The sequence below is a fragment of the Sceloporus undulatus genome, chromosome 6 (genome assembly GCF_019175285.1).
Source record: "Sceloporus undulatus isolate JIND9_A2432 ecotype Alabama chromosome 6, SceUnd_v1.1, whole genome shotgun sequence".
In the NCBI taxonomy this organism is placed as follows: Eukaryota; Metazoa; Chordata; class Lepidosauria; order Squamata; family Phrynosomatidae; genus Sceloporus; species Sceloporus undulatus.
The window spans coordinates 19,747,039-19,764,816 of NC_056527.1; the positions used below are offsets into that span (position 1 = coordinate 19,747,039).

Consider the following 17,778-nt stretch of genomic DNA (forward strand, 5'->3'; position numbering starts at 1 on the left):
TAATTTGCGCATCTGTATGCTTTTCCAGGATGCAGGCACTTTAACCATTTTCGGGATGGAAGCACATAGGTCCCCGTGTTATAAACTCCATAGTCTACTGGCCACAGGGAGGGAATGTTTCCCTCTCCACACTCAATATAGAGATGCTTATGCTCTGAAAATTAGACAAGGTATTTCCATTTCCTGCTCCCCAGAAATTTCATTTCATTTTCCAATTTCAAAAGTTGCTCACCCACACCCTACTCAATCATTCATTAAACCAGTTTCTCCAAGCTGATCCCCCTAAATTCTTAAACATGTACTCAGCTAGTGAAGCAGTGCTTCACAGACAGAAGGGAAATGTAATACAGTATCTCCTTCCCTCAATTCTCCAACATGCTAGAAGTGCATCATGAAAGGTCATTGGCATAAATGCAACTACTCCCAACTAAAGTAGACGAATTGATCAGTGTTGACTTACCAAGTTCCCATTGAATTGAATAATTATTCTAATTGTTACTAACAACTAGATTTAGATACCTTCGAGTGTGGTGGAGCCTCCTTCTTTGGAGGTCTTTAAGCAGAGAGTGGACAGGCATCTGTCAGGGATGCTTTGATTGAGATATCCTGCATGGCGGGGGGTTCAACTGGATGACCTTTGTGGTCTCTTCCAACTCTATGATTCTAGACCTCAATGCTCTTAAGAATATTTTCAATGAGCATTATCTTCAATGAGATGATGAGGAAATATCACACTCTCTTCCTCAGAATATTATTGCCACAGTCATGTAAGTGTTAAACTGGTAGCTGTGTGGATGGGTAAGCAAGAGATTCTCAAGCTCATATCTGAGTCCAGCAAGTGTTTGTAGCATCTTTGTGGATGACTGCACTTATTTACCTCTCCCTGAACACTTCCGTGGCCTCGTTCACTTTTATCCACTTGTTTAGCCAGTGAAATTTAGAACTTGTGATAGCCACAGTTTCAGGAAAGTAGTGTGTTCACATGTTAAAATTATGACTGACATCCTAATGTTGACATTTACTTGCATAACCTCCAATTATGTTCCTCAGATCACTAAGGAAGATGGTATCCAATACCTCTTTGCACAGTGAAATTCCTCCCACACATCTTCAAACCCAGTCCCCCCCCCCCCCATGGCCATGGCCAATCAGTAACCAGTATGGGCAAGGGGATCATGGACACGATCAGGCTGCAGTTTTTCAGCCAAGAAAAAAAGAAGAGCAGATTGACCCACTTTCTTACACACCATTCTTTCCAAAGCTTCTGATTTTCTTCTTATTCAATCCTGCTTTCTCTAGCCATAGTAGGTACCATGCAACATTCTTCACAGTCAAGCATTCTTATTTGTCTTCATTTCACTCAGAGTCAGATTCCTTCTAACAATGTTAATCTTTTGCTATTTTAGGCTCAAATTTGTTACCTTCAAACCATAATGCTTACCTTCAATAATAGTTTTTGGATCTTTTGGAACAGGTGGTGCTGGGCCAAGTGGTTTTCTTTTTTCCCTGTCAAAATATACAGTATGGCAAATGTTACATCTAATTTTTAAAAATTGGATACCAATTCAAACCAAATTCTAAAAACAATTCCTAACTTTCTGCAGTGCTTTAATGGTTAAAAAAAATCTCAATGAGTAAAATCCACTACAATAATTCTAATTCCTATAATACATAGGAAGCACAATGTCATTTAGTATTCTGAGAGTAAGCTTCCAAGAAAACTGGTAAGCCACCCAAAGAACATATATATTAGGTTTGTATGAAAGTCTTTGACACGTGATACATTCTTGGTGTTTAGACAACTTAAAATATAACTATAGACTTTTAGATTTCAGGGAGAATCATACAGTGCCATTTCTGAAATTTCTGAAATTCTATGCATCATATGACAAACAGAATAAAAAAATATGGCTTTGAATTCCATGTTGACATCTAGTATGGTTCCCTATATTTTGCTAACAAAAAATTCCAGTATGATTTGCCAATTACAGAACAGAAGTTGAAATGGGGAGACTTAACTTGAAAGCCCAACTCCATCATGAACCTCACTGGCTCATTCACGGGACCAGTCATATCTCTCAGCCTAATCTATTTCACAGTGTTACTGTGAGGATAAAATAAGGAGAGAAAAGAATCATAGACACCACACTGAGGTGTCTGGGATATAAATGAAACAGAGGATTTTTTTAAAAAAATAGTATCGCTAATTTAAGTATCACTAATTAGGGAATGTTAATGTTTAACCATGATATGGCTGTTTTCTGTAGTGGAAGGAAGACATCTTCTGGATGTGTTGCTCCTCCTCACGCACTCTGACAGTCAAATTTTAACCAATGAGGTTTGTCTAGAGCAATGGTTCTCAATCTGTGGGTTGCAACCCCTTTGGGGATCAAATAACTCTTTCACAGGGGTCGCCTAAGACCATCGGAAAACATCATGTATTTTAGTTAGTTATGAAGTAGCAACGAAAATAATTTTATGGTTGGGGGTCACCACAACATGAGGAAATGTATTAAAGGGTTGCGGCATTAGGAAGGTTGAGAACCACTGGTCTAGAGCATTCTTTCATATCAAGAGCAACTTCTTCAAATCAATCTCACAAGACAGCCAAGAGACAAGAACATATTACACGTTCCAACGTGGATCCTTGGTAACAAATTTTTAAAAAGGATCAGTTAGAAGAAAAAGCACCACCCAAAACCCATCCCCTAGCAGGCAGTACAAGATGTTGACTGGAATCCTATATGGGAGTTACATTTTTGTAAGATAACTAAATATATGCAAAAATGAGACTTGCTCAGTTTTGTAACATCGGTATCCAGTAGAGGGCTGCTGTTACTCTACTACACAGCAGAGCTAGCAAAGAGCTTGATGTGCATTGTGCACCAATGCACATTGGTTCCGGTGTGCATTAGGCATTCCTGCCTGTGTCTTGATACACATCTTTGCAATTCACTAATAGGACTTCTTAGCATCTCTGGTACTTAGCTAAGTTATTTTAAGTAAAATGTGGTATAGGATTCTGGCAGTTATCCTAAAAATGCAGAAAATTACTACGTGTATCACAGTAAATACCAACAATCCTTCCTACAGACAAGTAGGGATACCCTTTAGATGGGACATACCATAAGAAACAAACAATCGGACAAGGCTGTGTTGCAAACCACAGAAGAACAGACAAAATAGTAATGAGGAAGCAGATGGGAGGATTAAGGGCTAGTGTCTTCTGTACTATTTAACAGCTACATTAAACTGATGGGAAAGGTCCAGAGTTTTGGAATTAAGTGTCATTGGTATGCTGATGATACCAACTTGTCCCTCTCCTTTCCATCTCACTCCAAGGCAGCTGTTTTGGTCCTAAACCAGTGTTTGTTGACAGTAATGGACTGGACAAAGGCCAACTTAAACTTAATCTAAACAAGACAGAGGTACTTTTGGAAGGAAGATCAGGGAACAGAGATTCAACCTGTGCTGAATAGGGCTATACTCACCCTGAAATCATAGGTTCACAGCTTGGGTGTTCTCCTAAATGCCCAGGTTTCAGTAGTAGCTAAGAGTGCATTTACAGTTAAAACTAGTGGTCTGTTGTGTCCATCCTTTGAGATGTCAGATCTGATCATGTTAACACATGCCTTGATTACATCCCAGCTGGATTACTACAATGAATATATTACTGTTAAGAGACCTAACTCTTTTTCACAATTCTCTTACGGTTTAGGTGCAGAAAGTTGGATAAGCTTCGGTAGTTCCTGAACACGACCCTTCAGTTCTTCCAGTCTTTCGATGCGGGTCAGTAATTTAGTAATATTATCTGTTATGTTTTTATCAGCTACTGGTATTTCCCAATCTGGAATAAGTTGTTCCACACTTATCTGAAACATATCAACAAATATTATCAAAGTATTAAAACAATCTGTTCCTCACTAACTGACGTTTTCTCAAACTGCTTAAAGGGAAACTATCCCAAGACATTTTCATTGTTTGGTCTCAATGGAGTGCTGCACATTAAATTACCATATATACCTGACTATAAGTCTACCTCATGTGTAAATCAAGGGCAGGCTTTGAGGCCAAAATTATGGATTTTACCATGACCCATGGTTAAGCTGAGGGTAAAATTTGGAGGCTCCTTCAGTGTGTGTATATGTGCATACAGCAAAAGAGACTCTAAGTGAGGCTTATTGCTTCAGTGTTTGTTTCAACTTTGGTTTCAGCCTTCACCCAGACAGCAACAGCCAGTGCGGGCAGGAGAGGAATTCTGTTTGTCTAACAGGAATTAATCACTCAGGACTCTTTCTGCTTGGCTCAAGAGAAAAAGAAACTCTCTTTCCACCACACAGGGAAATCTGAAAGAGCTGCTATCACATTACCATACTGACCCATAAATGTATAGAAGTTTATTGTTAAAAGCTAAAAGCCATCACAATATACAATAGATCCAAACAGTAAATACAAAAACAATATAAAAAAACCAAGGCACAAAAACCACAAATAAAACAACATGGTAAAATTAGTAAGAGAGACCCATCAACAGAAAATAATAGTACATCATAAATGATAAAATAATAAAAAACATAAAACTAGAATGGTTCTAGCCATCATTCCGATCAAGAAAACTGATTCTAATCTTGCTAGCAGCTAAACCAAATTTTGCTACCATAGAAGTAACAAATACATTGTTGCCGGTCAAACAGACACAAATCTGCTGAAGGCAAGATCTATTGGAAAGGGATTTTAAAATACATTCAAGAAACCTTTGTCTAGGTGATATATACAAACGACAATGTAAAAGGTAATGTTCAATATTCTCCACTTCCCTGGTTTTGCAGATACATAGTCTTAGATGAACAGGAGTGTTATTATATCTGCCCGTCAAATAGGCAGAAGGCATACATTGGTACTTTAGAGCAGTAAATGCTTTTCTAGCAGGGGCCAGAGAAATATCATTAAAGTAATGCTCTAACCCAAACGATGTCTTGTACAATGGGTACCAAAAAGAAAAAGAAGAGTTCGAGAGTGCAAGAAGATTGGCCCATTTAGAAGCAAGATAAATTTTCTCTTTAATCAGTTGCTTGACTCTATGAGTGGCATAATTTGGAAATGAGTCCACATTAATCTCATAGTTCTGCAATATTGTTCTAACTATAGATACCCAGGAGCTTGGAGAGTTAACAGATATTTGTTCTAAAAAACATTTTTTGGGGGCCTGGAATCACTCATGGATAACAGCATTAGCCTGTAGAAGGCAAGAGCAGTATGTGTACCAGCTTGAAGAGTAGTTTGGCCTGTTTCAGCTCTCAGAAAAGAGACAAGGGTACACTTAGGGACAGCCAACATGGATCTTAAAAATAAGTTCTGAACAGTTTCTAAATTTGAGACACTGTTGTATCCCCAAATTTCTGCTCCGTATAATAACTGAGGAACAATTTTTCTTTGATAAACCTCGACAGTAGGTGCTACTAAGTGACCTCCTTGAAGTCTATGGAATTTCAACAGAGAATTTATAGAGAGGGATTTTAGCTTAGTAGCAACAAAATGAGTTTCCCATGACAAATTAGATTGAAATCTTAAACCCAAGTCATTGTAATAGGATTGTTGATCAATAGATTTTGCCTCAAGGCTCCACCGATGAAGTTGGTTTTTTACCCAAAAAACACAACTTTGGTTTTAGAGTGATTAACTATTAACATTTCCTTTGTACAGTATTCAGTTAAATTCTTTAAGAGTTTGCACATTCCGATTAAGGTGACTGAGATCAAAACAATATCATCGGCATATAACAACACTGAAAGTTTAACATCCTGAATACTAGCTGGGGAAAATGTTGATCCTTTTAAGGCCTGGACAACATCATTAATATAAAAATTAAATTTAAAAAGGTGCCAGAAGACAACCCTGGCATACACCTCTATCTGTGGGGATACTCTTGGATAGAACCCCATTTACCCCAAGTCATACTGACCCATAAATAAGTCAACCTGGGATTTTGGGGTCAATTATGGGGCATAATTTTTTAGACTTATAGACAAGTATATACGGTAAGTTAAAGTTAAAGCTACACATTAATATATTTACATGTTTAACATGTTCTGCTGAAATTTATGTATATATATTAGTTTCTACATAACAGTATGCATATCTGAAATACTAATATTTTATATAAACATAGACAAGAAATTTGTGCAATTTGAATAAGCACTAAGGCAGAAATCCTGGTAATACAAAACCGAGCTGTAACATTTCTTATCCATTTCAAAATTTTCAAAGAAGAATGGGAAAAATATAGCTCTCTTGACATTCCTCACAATTGGCTTAAGTCAGTAGGAATCTGGGTTACCTCTAGCCACAGATAAAGAATTGGAGTCCCAGTCCCATTTTGCCTTCACCACACACTCCCTTTTGCACTCCAAGCAGAAAAAGGGCAAAAGGTTTTTAACACACTTTTCTGCCTGTGAACAACAGGGAATCTGCCAGAATTCTCACCTTATGCTCATTCTTACATCTGAACTAGGAAACAGGCAGATAGGAATAAAAAAAAAGTTAGTATGTAATGAATTTCCTTTATTCTCAATGTGTAAAACTGGAGAGCACTTAGTACTGGGTTATGTCCCAGCTTTGAGCCTGGAAATAGTGCTAGAAAGTAAAGAGGGAAATTTCTGTCTCTCTCCAGCACAGCTAACTTGTGACTAGATATAACTAAAGTCCTCAGTTTGCTCTTGCTGGTGGTTCATCCCTTGAGTAAGGTACCACACACTGCCTCAGGATCTACACAAGAGTTGCTAGATTCCTTGCAAGGGGTGGCTGAGGTTCCACTCCCTTCAGAGGAGCAGTGATTCTGCACCCAGGTCCCAGAGAGCAGCCATTTTAAAAAAAGCAAGGTTCTGCCTGGGGTTACCATGTCACAGCAGAATGCTCACAGAGAAAAGTAGGTTGCTTACTCATTGGTGTGGTTCTTCAAGAAATTATCTATGAACTCACACATATGAGATTCTCTGCTCCTACACAGACCAGCTTTGAAAATGTCTAAAGATAGACCTTTTCAGCTGAGGACCCACTCCTCCCCCCCCCCCAAGTATTGCACATGCTTTGTTGAGTTCCTGCTCAAACCTCCTCAGTTCCATGTCTGCCAGAACAGCCAGCAGCCAAGGACGTCAAGCATACCAATACAGGGGAGGCGGGGGAGGTTTACAGATTTGAAGAACCAGTTACAGGTAAGCAAAGTGCTTTTCTTCTTTGGTCTCTGACTCACACATATGGGATATTAGCAAGCTATACACACCTGGATGGAGGATAAGACTATACTCACAACAACTGAAGCACAGACAAGTCTAAGAAAGTAGAATCTCTGGTCCGAACATCAAGTGTATAGTGTTTTACAAATGTAAGTGGCTAAGCCCACACAACTGCTTGACAGTCTGTATGGGCACACAAGCCAGGAACGCATATGAAGTAGAGACATCCCTTCTGGAATATAAATGGTTAGAGGAAGGCTCTGGCTTTCTGGCAATCTCATAAGTTAACCAGATAGCAGCCACCCACTCAGAAATGTGTCAGAAGTGCATTCATCATCTGTGGACAGGTTCACAAAAAAGGCTGGAAGTAAGAGCTGCTGAGACAAATGAAAAAAAGGAAGGAAGTAACACCTGGAAACAGGAATGCCTTAGCCTTGTGGAACTGGAGGAACAGCAGGTCCATCTTCAAAGAAGCCAACTCACTTGCCCTTTTGACAGAGGTGATGGCCACAAGGAACACAGTCTTCCACACAAGGAGCTGCAAGTCACATGAGGCAAGGGGTTCAAAAGAATGGGAGAGAACCAGCTGTAAGTCCCAGGCACAGCGATGGGAGTTTGAGAAGAAATGGTATTAATAAAACCTTTGAAGAAAATATTAACCAACAAGTGCACAAACTAAGAGGGGAAGTTTCAAATGAAGGCTGAGAAAGCAACGACATAAACTTATGAAAGAGATGGAGAGGCTCTGTGGTGTCAAGGAAGATAGAAACTGAAGAATATGACTAATGGACTCTCATGACAGTCCATATGAATGTCCCTGAGAAAAGCAAGGAAGTTCTTCTACTTGTAGCTGTATGACTTCCTGGTTAATTGCCTACACACAGAGTGAAGGATAGCTAACATCTTTGGGGAAATATCCTTCAAACTGTAAAATGAAGAGCGTGAAGATCCAGTTGTCACTTCTGTTAGCTTGATGAGGAGATTGTTGGGGCGTACAGACGAGCTGTGTCTTGCACAGATACACACAGAGTTGATGCATGTAGGCAGGAATGCCTAGAAGAAGGTTTTCATGAAGAGTCTGCAGCTCTGAGCTGCACAGAAAAGTTCCTCCCACACACATGCTGCAGCTTTGAGCTCCCAGATGAAGGAATGAATCTTCGGACAGCGAGACTTCATTCCACACAAGGACTTTTAATCTTTGTTGCAGAACTATTTACAAAGATTACACTGAGTATCGGACATCCATCTTGAACACTCACAACTATACAGACCAATAAAGTGCTTCGTCAACCACCAACCGCAACAACCCAACAACAGAGATAGTGACTCTCTCCATTATATAGGTGGTCTTCCTGGAAGCCATGTGACAGCCATGCCACCAATGAAACCTGGCTGGTTTCATACCCAGTACCTGTTGCATCAGAATACTACCCATGATGTACCTCTGGCTGGCTTCACCTACTGTGCATGTTTCATCAGATCTCCCATGATGCACAGCTCACCAACTGCTGGCTCATGCACCTGCCACTTGAACTGTAGTAACCTCTGCTCCAGTTCCTCCTAATGGCCACATCCATGTCATTTTCCAGACCAGGGTGCAACATGGTCTTGACAGAGATTGTGGCAGAATGATAGCCAGTGAAAGCAATGACAAGATAGGTGTAGGAGTGTGGTGAAGCACATCTGTTGAAAAAACCAAAGTGTCACTAGAATGTAGTTTTTGATGTTATTCCTGTCCTTCACAGGGTCTGTGGTGATGAGTGGAAAGGGAGAAAAGGTGTACAGGAGAGTAGCACTCTAGTCAAAAAATAAACATGTCTCCTAGTATGCCTGACAAAGTATGTCCCTGGGTTCAGTGACAACAGCACTGACCATTATCCACACTGGCAAACAAGTCCATCTTTGAATGGCCCCAAGGACTGAATACCTCATGGAGGACTTAAGGAAGTAGCTTCCATTCATGAGATTGCGTTTGTGATCTGCTGAGAACATTGGGCAGAAAGCTTTCCTTCTCTGGAAGGTAAATTGCAATAGGAGTGATGCACTTTATGATGCACCAATCCAAGAACTCAATGGTGAGATCTACCCATCCATCCATGGTTGGGGAGCTCACATGGGGACTCCAGCCATCAGATGTACTTGATCACTGAGAGCGCTCCCACAAGAAAGATTTAAGTTTAGAGGCTCTACAATGGGGGTACCTATCTGTGATACGAGCTTCCCCTAAACAAAAAAGACACTTGGAATGGCCATCATTAAAGGCGATTTTACAATGCAATCAGAGCAATTTCTAAAAAGGGCAGCCATAAGAGGCCTAGAAGCGGCAGGCCCATCCGGGCCAAAAGCAAACCACTCTCAACAATAATTTTTTTTAAGGCAATGCTTGAAAAAAAAAAGGAAGAAAGACCAAAAATCTACCATACAGTAAGGGAAAGGGAAAAGCAGGGGAGAGAAAAAGTCTACCATACAGTAGAAATCTACTCAACTCTGCAAACCAAAGGAGATGTTTCTCTTGTGGCGGATGAAAGAGAACTGAAGGAGGAGCTAGATTGGCGGGACTAGGCATGCTCAGTGTATGGGAGTGGGTGGGGCTCCCGCCAATCTGCTCAGCTTTACAGTTTCCAAATGGAGTCACTGCGCAGGTGCAATACCCAATTGTGTGAGGCACAGAGACCACGAAGAAGAAGTACTTGATCACTGCTGTAGAATATCCAGTTCCAAATTTTTACCCATTCTCAGCAACTGATCAGCATATAAACCAATATAGTGCAGTGGAGACAGTGGGCCTTGGTTAGCCAGATTTGGATCAAGTGATTGATCCAGTGGAGCAGAGGAAGATAAATCAGAGCCAGAGTTTTCAGAGCCAGAACCTACAGAATGAGAAGGGGGGGGGGGGGGAATGCCTGCTCATCAATCATCTGAAAGAGTTGCAGAAGAAAGAGACTGCTGTGTGGACCTTCCCATCAGAATCAATGCCGGTGGAACAGCCTTTGGTTATGAAAGGGGAGAAGGAAGTGGAATCAGGGGCTTTACACCTGCCAATTTGGTAGAAACTGGTTGATCTAGAAGACATGGTTGACCAGATGGAGTCATATGCAACAGAGATACTGATAGCGGGACTCTCAGGACTGGTGGGCCTTGGATTTCAAATCCATAATCACAGACAGACTTTGGAGGTGGTGGATATGGATAATAGGGCCTGTACCAGTTTCTATCATGATATGGATGACATTATACAGATGACACCATATGGTGGGGAATACACCCAATAGTCATTGTAGTATTGCCTCAGTAATAATAATAATAATAATTTTATTTATGTTTCCCCGCCTCTCCCATTGGATCGAAGCGGGGTTACAGTAATAGAGGTGGACAAGGAGGATGACATTGAGGATGCTCCTAAGGGTGAATATAAGATGGTTCTTGCAGTGTGCTAGGCGAGCGCTGACAAATTGGTGTCCTGGACCTGTGCAAGGTGATGGAGGGGTGACTAGAAGTGATAGATCAACCTTTTGCTGCAATGCAAATGGAAGACTGCAAATTGAGCATCTCACTCTCCCAGTGTTACCCCATACGTTGGACATCCATCAGGTTTGGCTCTGGGAGAAGACCTTCCTTGAAGTATTCTATAACAAGAATGGAATAGCCAGGCCCACACTAGCAACCATGCCCACTAACAGCAACTGGAAGAACTGGAATAGACAGTCCAGTCAGATCAAGGGCCCCACTAATATAGCCATCATCTTCAGAAAAGTCAATAGTACACAAGCAGGTTTGGATCTCTTTTGACAAGCTGATGGGTCATCCAAAAGAACATTAGCAAGACTTTGATTTCTTCTATGAACTGAAAAATCATCAGAAGGGTTCTTTTATTTCTCAGGAGCAGCAGAATCTTTGGACAAAGCCTGCATGAATTCAAGTGGCATCAATAACTTCAAGCTGGTCTGGGCTCAAACCAAAGCTGATGGTTTCAAAATTCCCTGATAAGCTAGGGAGGTTTTTCAGTACTAGTACAATCTATTGAGTAGGTGGTAAAGCTGATAGCCCCAAAATGCACGGAGCAATGCACATAGAAGCCATGAAAAGAAGCCTGTTTCTGGCAGAAAGATCAGCTATGTTTGCTGTCTGGTTTGGCTTTCTGAACATTACTTTTATCTTAACTATTCTGTGCCTCTCATGGGGCTCCTGGACTAATTTAGGGAACATTTGACACCATGTCTGGCACTTCCAACTTGGAAACAGGAGAAGCACCACATTTCCCACCAAGGAAACCTGAAAGTGTCATACTCTAATAAGAGAAAACAGTGCAATAATTCTGCTTCTCACTGTATGGAAATATCAGAAGCTGGCCCCTGAGCCAACCCTTCAGCCCCTGTCCACAATTCTGGAACAGGCAAAATGAAATACATGTACAGGAAAAGAACAGTGAAATAGAAGATTACATGGGCTTTACTTTCAATTTCTTATTTTTAGTGGGGCTCTTTATGTTGCTTCTGAAACAGAAATGAAGGTGGTGGCAATCATGAAGGTGCTATGTTCCCAAGGAGAAAAAGAAATTCCTGCCTTCCTGGTTAAGATGCAACAGATGGAGACTAGAAATACCAGCCACAGGAAGAGGCATTTTAGCACGTTTTCCCAATTTTAGAAGTGAAACCTACTCCAGCTATCTTCAAATGGATAGAAAAGTTGAGATGCATAAATGAAACTGCATAGCAAAGGGGCATTAACCACATTAGTCCTTAGCTGTCTGTACAAGAGCAAAATAACAAATTTTCATTTTAGTAGACCATCTAATAGCTAATGTAAAAGTAATCATAACAAACAGCAGTGTAGACAGAGAAATACTTTATACCATATATTCAAAAATTTTCTTGTCAAAATGGATCAATCAAAATTCTACATTTAAATTTACCTCTTCCATCTCATGGACTTCTTTTTCAAACCACTGGAAGAAAAATAAATATATACAGTTAGGTACTGATAGATTACACATTTTGCTTGAAATAAAATGGATTTTAAAATTTGTATAAAAAGAACAGTTTCTTACCTTAAGCAATGATTCTAATATCTATAAAAAAATAAGTGATAATTTAACATCAAATTACTGTATAAATATAGCATGAAACATTCTCAGTGAATAACATGTTGATACATACATTCTGTCCCTTGATACAGTCTCAAATTAAATGAGATTCATGCACTATAGATCATATATCACACACTTCTCAAAATGACCCAAATTTCCAAATTATCCAAATTTCTTTTCTTTAAAAATAATATTGAGGTTTTGTCAAACAACAAACCATTGGATTCATCAATGTCACTTCTACCATGTTTTTGTAAGGTAAGCTCAACATACCAGCTACAGTAGAGTCTCGGTTAACCGACCTTCACTTATCTGACGTTCTGGATTATACGACGTCCCATGCATCAGATTGGGGACAAAAGTCCCTTGCCTCCCCTCCCCTCTCTCACCTCCTTCCCTTCCCTTCCCTTCCCTTCCCTTCCCTCCCTCGTTCCTCCCTTCCCTCCCTCATTCCCTGCTAATCTTCCCTGCTTGGACCAGGCCTCTCCTCAGCAGCTTCATTTACCTCAGGCCAAAAGGAGTCTGCAGACTCCCTTTGGCCTGAAGAAAACGAAGCCCCCGAGGAGAGGCCTAGGGCTCTCCTCCACATCTCCCGAGTCCTCTCCTTCCCTGCCTCCCTTCCCTTTCCCTCAAAGGGCTCCAAAGATCCCTTTGGGAGATAGGGGAGGTCCGTGAAGAGAAGGACCGGGCGTGTGCTCAGGCTTCTTCATCCATGCCTCCCTTTCCTCTCCCCCAAAGGACTCCAGGGAACTCATTGAGGAAGAGGAAAGGTCCGGGGTGAAGAGGACTGGGCCCATGCTTCCTCCCGGCTTGCCTTTCTTCACCCTGAAAGGACTCCTCCTCCTCTCCCAGGAGCTTTGTTGGTCCTGAGGCATCCTTCCAGGGATGCCTCAGGTCTGGCAAACCTCCTCAGAAAGGAGAAGGGGTCATGGGCCGACTCTTCCTCCTCCCTGCCAGGCTTTGCTTTCCCTTCTTCCCTTCCCTTACCCTCAAAGGGCTCCAAAGAGCCCTTTGGGGGAAAGGGAAAATCCACCACAGAGGAAGCAGGAGGAAAGCAGGGAAGGAGGGAGGGGAGGGGAGGGACTTTTGTCCCCAATGGCGGCACAGGTGCATGCACGCTGTCATTGGGGACAAAATGATCCTCTGGGTTATCTGAAATTTTCGGGTATCCAACTATCAGTTGGCCCCATTTATGTCAGATAATTGAAACTCTACTGTATTAACATATCCCAGTAACAAAATGAAAAGTGAAAATAAGTTACTTATGTGAAAAGAAGCTGGAGTCCTGAACTGGGCCACTGGAAGAAGGAGATTCTATGCATTCCTTCTTGGACCGGTTCTTCTTGTTTTGCATGGCATTGGTGCCAATTCAGGCTGTGTTTAGAGTGTGTGTCATGTAAACAGCATGCTCCCAATGCAGCCTGAAGTTATGTCATTATGCACATGTGTTTCGTGCTTATGTAACTAACAGTTCCCATAAGGCACATAAACAAGAGCTCCAAATTTAATATTTACTAGATCCATCCTTGGCCATACCAGTCAGCAAATCTTGAAAAAAAGACTGAACAGAAAAGCAGAAACTTTCCAAACATAGCAAGAAAGTGCTTCTAAACAGACCCATAGCTAGGCCTTTAGGGGCCCTGGGGCAGAAAGTACATTCAGGGCCCCTCCTTTTTCTGAACACCTCGTTGCCTTGATGTGCAGTCACCGCAGCAACGATCCGGGGGAGAAAAGGGCGACCTCTGGCCACCCCTTTCTCCTCATCTGTATAGCCACTTAATTTAAAGGTTTTATTATACGTCACAAAAATATCAGTTCATTTTTAATTTTCTTGTATTCTCTTTGGGGCCCTCTTTGACTGGGGGACCCAGGGCGGTGCCCCAGTTGCCCCAGCCTAGATAAGGGCCTGCTTCTAAAAGCTCTATGTTTCTTTTATATTCAATCATACATACTTGTTTTTCTTCACGAAGTGCTGTTTCTAATTGATTATTAAGTTGTGAACAACATATCAGGAAAGAGGTCATCTCTTCATGATCTTCCTTCTAATGAGAAAAAGTAATAGTTTTAAACTGTATATCCCTAGTTTAATTTCATTTAAAATCTATTATTGGCTCGTGAAAAATATTATTGATACTAACTTTATTTCAATTCTTGGGATTTTTTCTCAGCTTCAAATTATTCTGAGTTGCAATTATGAAATTAAACAGTGCAGTATTAAATTCTGTAAATAATTTGAGGGACCTAGACACTTAATATACAACTTATATTGTATATTGTTCAATTTATTTCCAAGATGAAAAATGTGTAACAGCTGTTAGTTTTAGAAAGCACAAATGAAGAGGTCCTCACAAAAAAACAAAAACAAAAAATACATTCATGCTGTTCCCACAGCAGAATCCAGGACATTGAATACTCTCTGTAGAACCTTTAGAACAGAAATTTATGGAAAGAACAAACCCAAGTTGTCTGACAAGCTTGACAGAAATCATCCTTTTTTCCAACTTAATGGATCAGTGAACAAATAAGCAGGCAAGAAAAAAAGGAGTAACTAATTGTCATATTACCTCTTGCAGAACCTACAGTTCAAATGCCACTTCTGCAGAATCTACAAACCAAAGTTCAGGTCACTACTTTACAGATGTCCGCCACCAGAATGCCCACCACCATAAAAGCTGGTGGCATATTTTCATTATCCTCAGGAGAAAATGCACAATAATTTTTGACTTCCAAGGATTCTTTTTCTAAGGTCTCACCACTTTAAATATCCAGAAATGCTAGACTATGGTCCAAAACATACTGTGGAAGTAATCCAGTTTGAAATTGTTCTAACTGTTCTGGCTTAATGATAAGGAATTCTAGGAACTTTAGTTTTGAGAGACATTTTGGGCCAAAACAGAGTCTGAAAAGGACTGATTGGCGCTGCCCCAGAGCTGCTTGCACAAGGGATGTGGCAAACACACGCCACAGCCCCAATCCGCTCTGAACCAGGCCCAAATAGAAACAAAAAAGATCTGCTCCTATTTAGACCAGGAAAGGGCCACTTTTGGCGACCACACCACAGCCCCAGGGTGGCTTCTGTGCACTCTGGTGGCATGCGGCATGTAAACGCATGCCCCTAAAGCGTCCTGAAGCCGCCCCCATGTGATTGGCTAGGCAGCTTCCAGGCAGTTTGGGAGCATGTGGCATGTAAACGCTGTGCTTCCAAACCATTCAAAAGGCGGCTTAACTTGCCAGTCTGCTTTGGCCCTTAGCCTTCAGAGTGCTCTTGTGCCACAATAAACTACAATTCCCAGGATTGCCTAGAACTGAGCCAAGGCAGTTAAAACAGTCTCAAACTGGATTATTTCTGCAGGTCTTCATTTTTCCATGAGACCTATCAGAACTGAGATAAGGTTCCAGATTGGAAATCTATGCACAACTGACAAATTGACTAGACATGTCTCACTAAAACAGAGGTGCAGCTCTCTGGACACATTCAGCAACACCACCACTACCCCACCGGCTTTTTTTCTAAGCCTCAACTACTCCACTCTCTAGATTGTACCTTTACTGAGCAAGAAGTGAACTGTTTCTCCTGGAGGTCACTAGAAATGTCCAGGAATGGTAACTCACCTTTTAAATAAATTGAACAACCCTCCTGCATTGATTAATATCAAAGATACTCATTGTTCAAAACAAGCAATGGACTCCCAACTGCTTTCATTTTCTGGAGGTGCATTTTTTCGGGGGCAGTAGATGTGGCCCTTGGAAGATTTGTGGTCAGAACATTCGCCCCTCAACCCACTGCAATTCTCTATCCCTGCGCTAAGGAACAATTAAAGATGAAGATGGAAGAAATCTGCTTCTTCTCTTGGCAACCTACCAAACTGACTAAGACCTGCTTTTTAACAATGCTGGAGCCAAGACTAGAAAGGAGCTTGAAAATATCCAACACTTCCTTAATCCCACCAAGTAATGGAAAATTATTATGGTCTTGGCATCATTTCAGTAAGGCATTTTCATGTGATGCTCTAAACTATCTGAATGACAAATTCTTTAGAAACTGCAAAGAATAATCAACTTTTATAGCCAGCTTCCAAGCTATCAGCTAAAAGAGATCTACACTAGGAGGGAGAACTGAAATATCAGAAGAGTTGGGAATCAAGGACACCTTAGCTAATGTGGAGCTATCAAAATCAGTTTGGGCAAAGTGCTTGTGACCCTTTGGATGACCTCAGCCAATAGAAGGAACCATGGAAAGACAGAATGCAACTCCACACCTATTAATCTAATAGTACATTTATGCTTTCCACTCGTGGACACAGGATTGTTGAAATGAATCGAGCCTTCACAGTTTTCTGGTGTGAAAAACAGATCTGACAGTTGAAGCAAACCTCCATTTGATTAAATATTTGCCAGTCAAGGACCTACTCTGACTCAAGTAGCAATAACCAGCTCAGACAATAATCTGTCGATCCATTTTTCTCCTGCAAAGTTTTTTTTGTCTGAAAGGAATCCACAACAACAATTTATGTGTCTGCTAATTCAAGAAAGATGGATGGATCCCACTACTCATTTGTATAGGCCTTAACTATGACATTGTCCATCCTGATAATCAAGTTACAGTTCATTACTGTAACCCTGAACACCAGGAATGCCACAAATATTTGTGATTCAGCTTATTTTTGTTGGCTCAACTATCCTGAATAAAGAACTTGCCCTGATGACTTCCCCAAAGGGCATTCAAAGAGTAACATAAGTAGTTATAATCAGCCTAGTACAGGCCCTTTGACAATCTCTTTGCCTCTTTGGTCACCAAGACTTCTTGACAAATGTCAGTATTTAGCATTCAGCTGCTGCATGCTATCTGGTATCTGCTCTGAGTGACTACAAAGTTGGATCCTAAACTGTAGCCCATTTGCTACACTTTTCCAAGAGATCTTGAGCTGTGATGGGCTCAGGAAGATATTCAGATAATGCAACTGTTATGCTGGAAGTAGATTACGCTTGTCTATATAGAAGTTATGTTGGAAGCAGATGACTCTTGTATACACAAAGCAATTCTTCCAGAAATAGGCTAAAGTCATTTTGCTATCCAAAAGACACATTTTCCTGGCAGGAGACTGTGGGGTAGTCTGCATTGGCCAAATAAAGCAGCTTCTAACTGCTTTGAAGGTGTCGTGTTTAGACGAAGTACACAGCGAAAGCGGGTGGAAAGCAAAATGAAGCCACACTCCAGGGCTAAAAACCAGAGCAAAAAGAAGCTATCATTTTCTGACTCAAGGCAGAAAATGTGTATCATCACACCAACCTATAAACAGACCAGCAGCAGTCCAGGACTGCAGCAAAACAAAAGCATGATCATCAATAATGCAATGGATGTGATTACAACATAGACAATGTCCAACAGGGGAGCAAGGGATGAAGGAGGCACGTATGAGGGGTGTCCATGATTGTCAATGTATCTTTGGGCATAATGAT

At 41.0% G+C, this 17,778-nt stretch overlaps 1 protein-coding gene across 1 annotated transcript in view; it reads right to left on the reverse strand.

The window, feature by feature from the left end:
* CCDC7 (coiled-coil domain containing 7) overlaps positions 1-17,778 on the reverse strand; it is a 99,325-nt gene that overhangs the window by 70,434 nt on the left and 11,113 nt on the right. The window contains exons 5-9 of the mRNA XM_042471938.1: positions 14,271-14,360; positions 12,280-12,300; positions 12,145-12,177; positions 3,712-3,872; positions 1,442-1,506 (exon numbers count right to left, since the gene is read on the reverse strand). Coding sequence (XP_042327872.1) covers positions 1,442-1,506; positions 3,712-3,872; positions 12,145-12,177; positions 12,280-12,300; positions 14,271-14,360 — 370 coding nt within the window. The remainder of the gene's footprint in view (positions 1-1,441; positions 1,507-3,711; positions 3,873-12,144; positions 12,178-12,279; positions 12,301-14,270; positions 14,361-17,778) is intronic.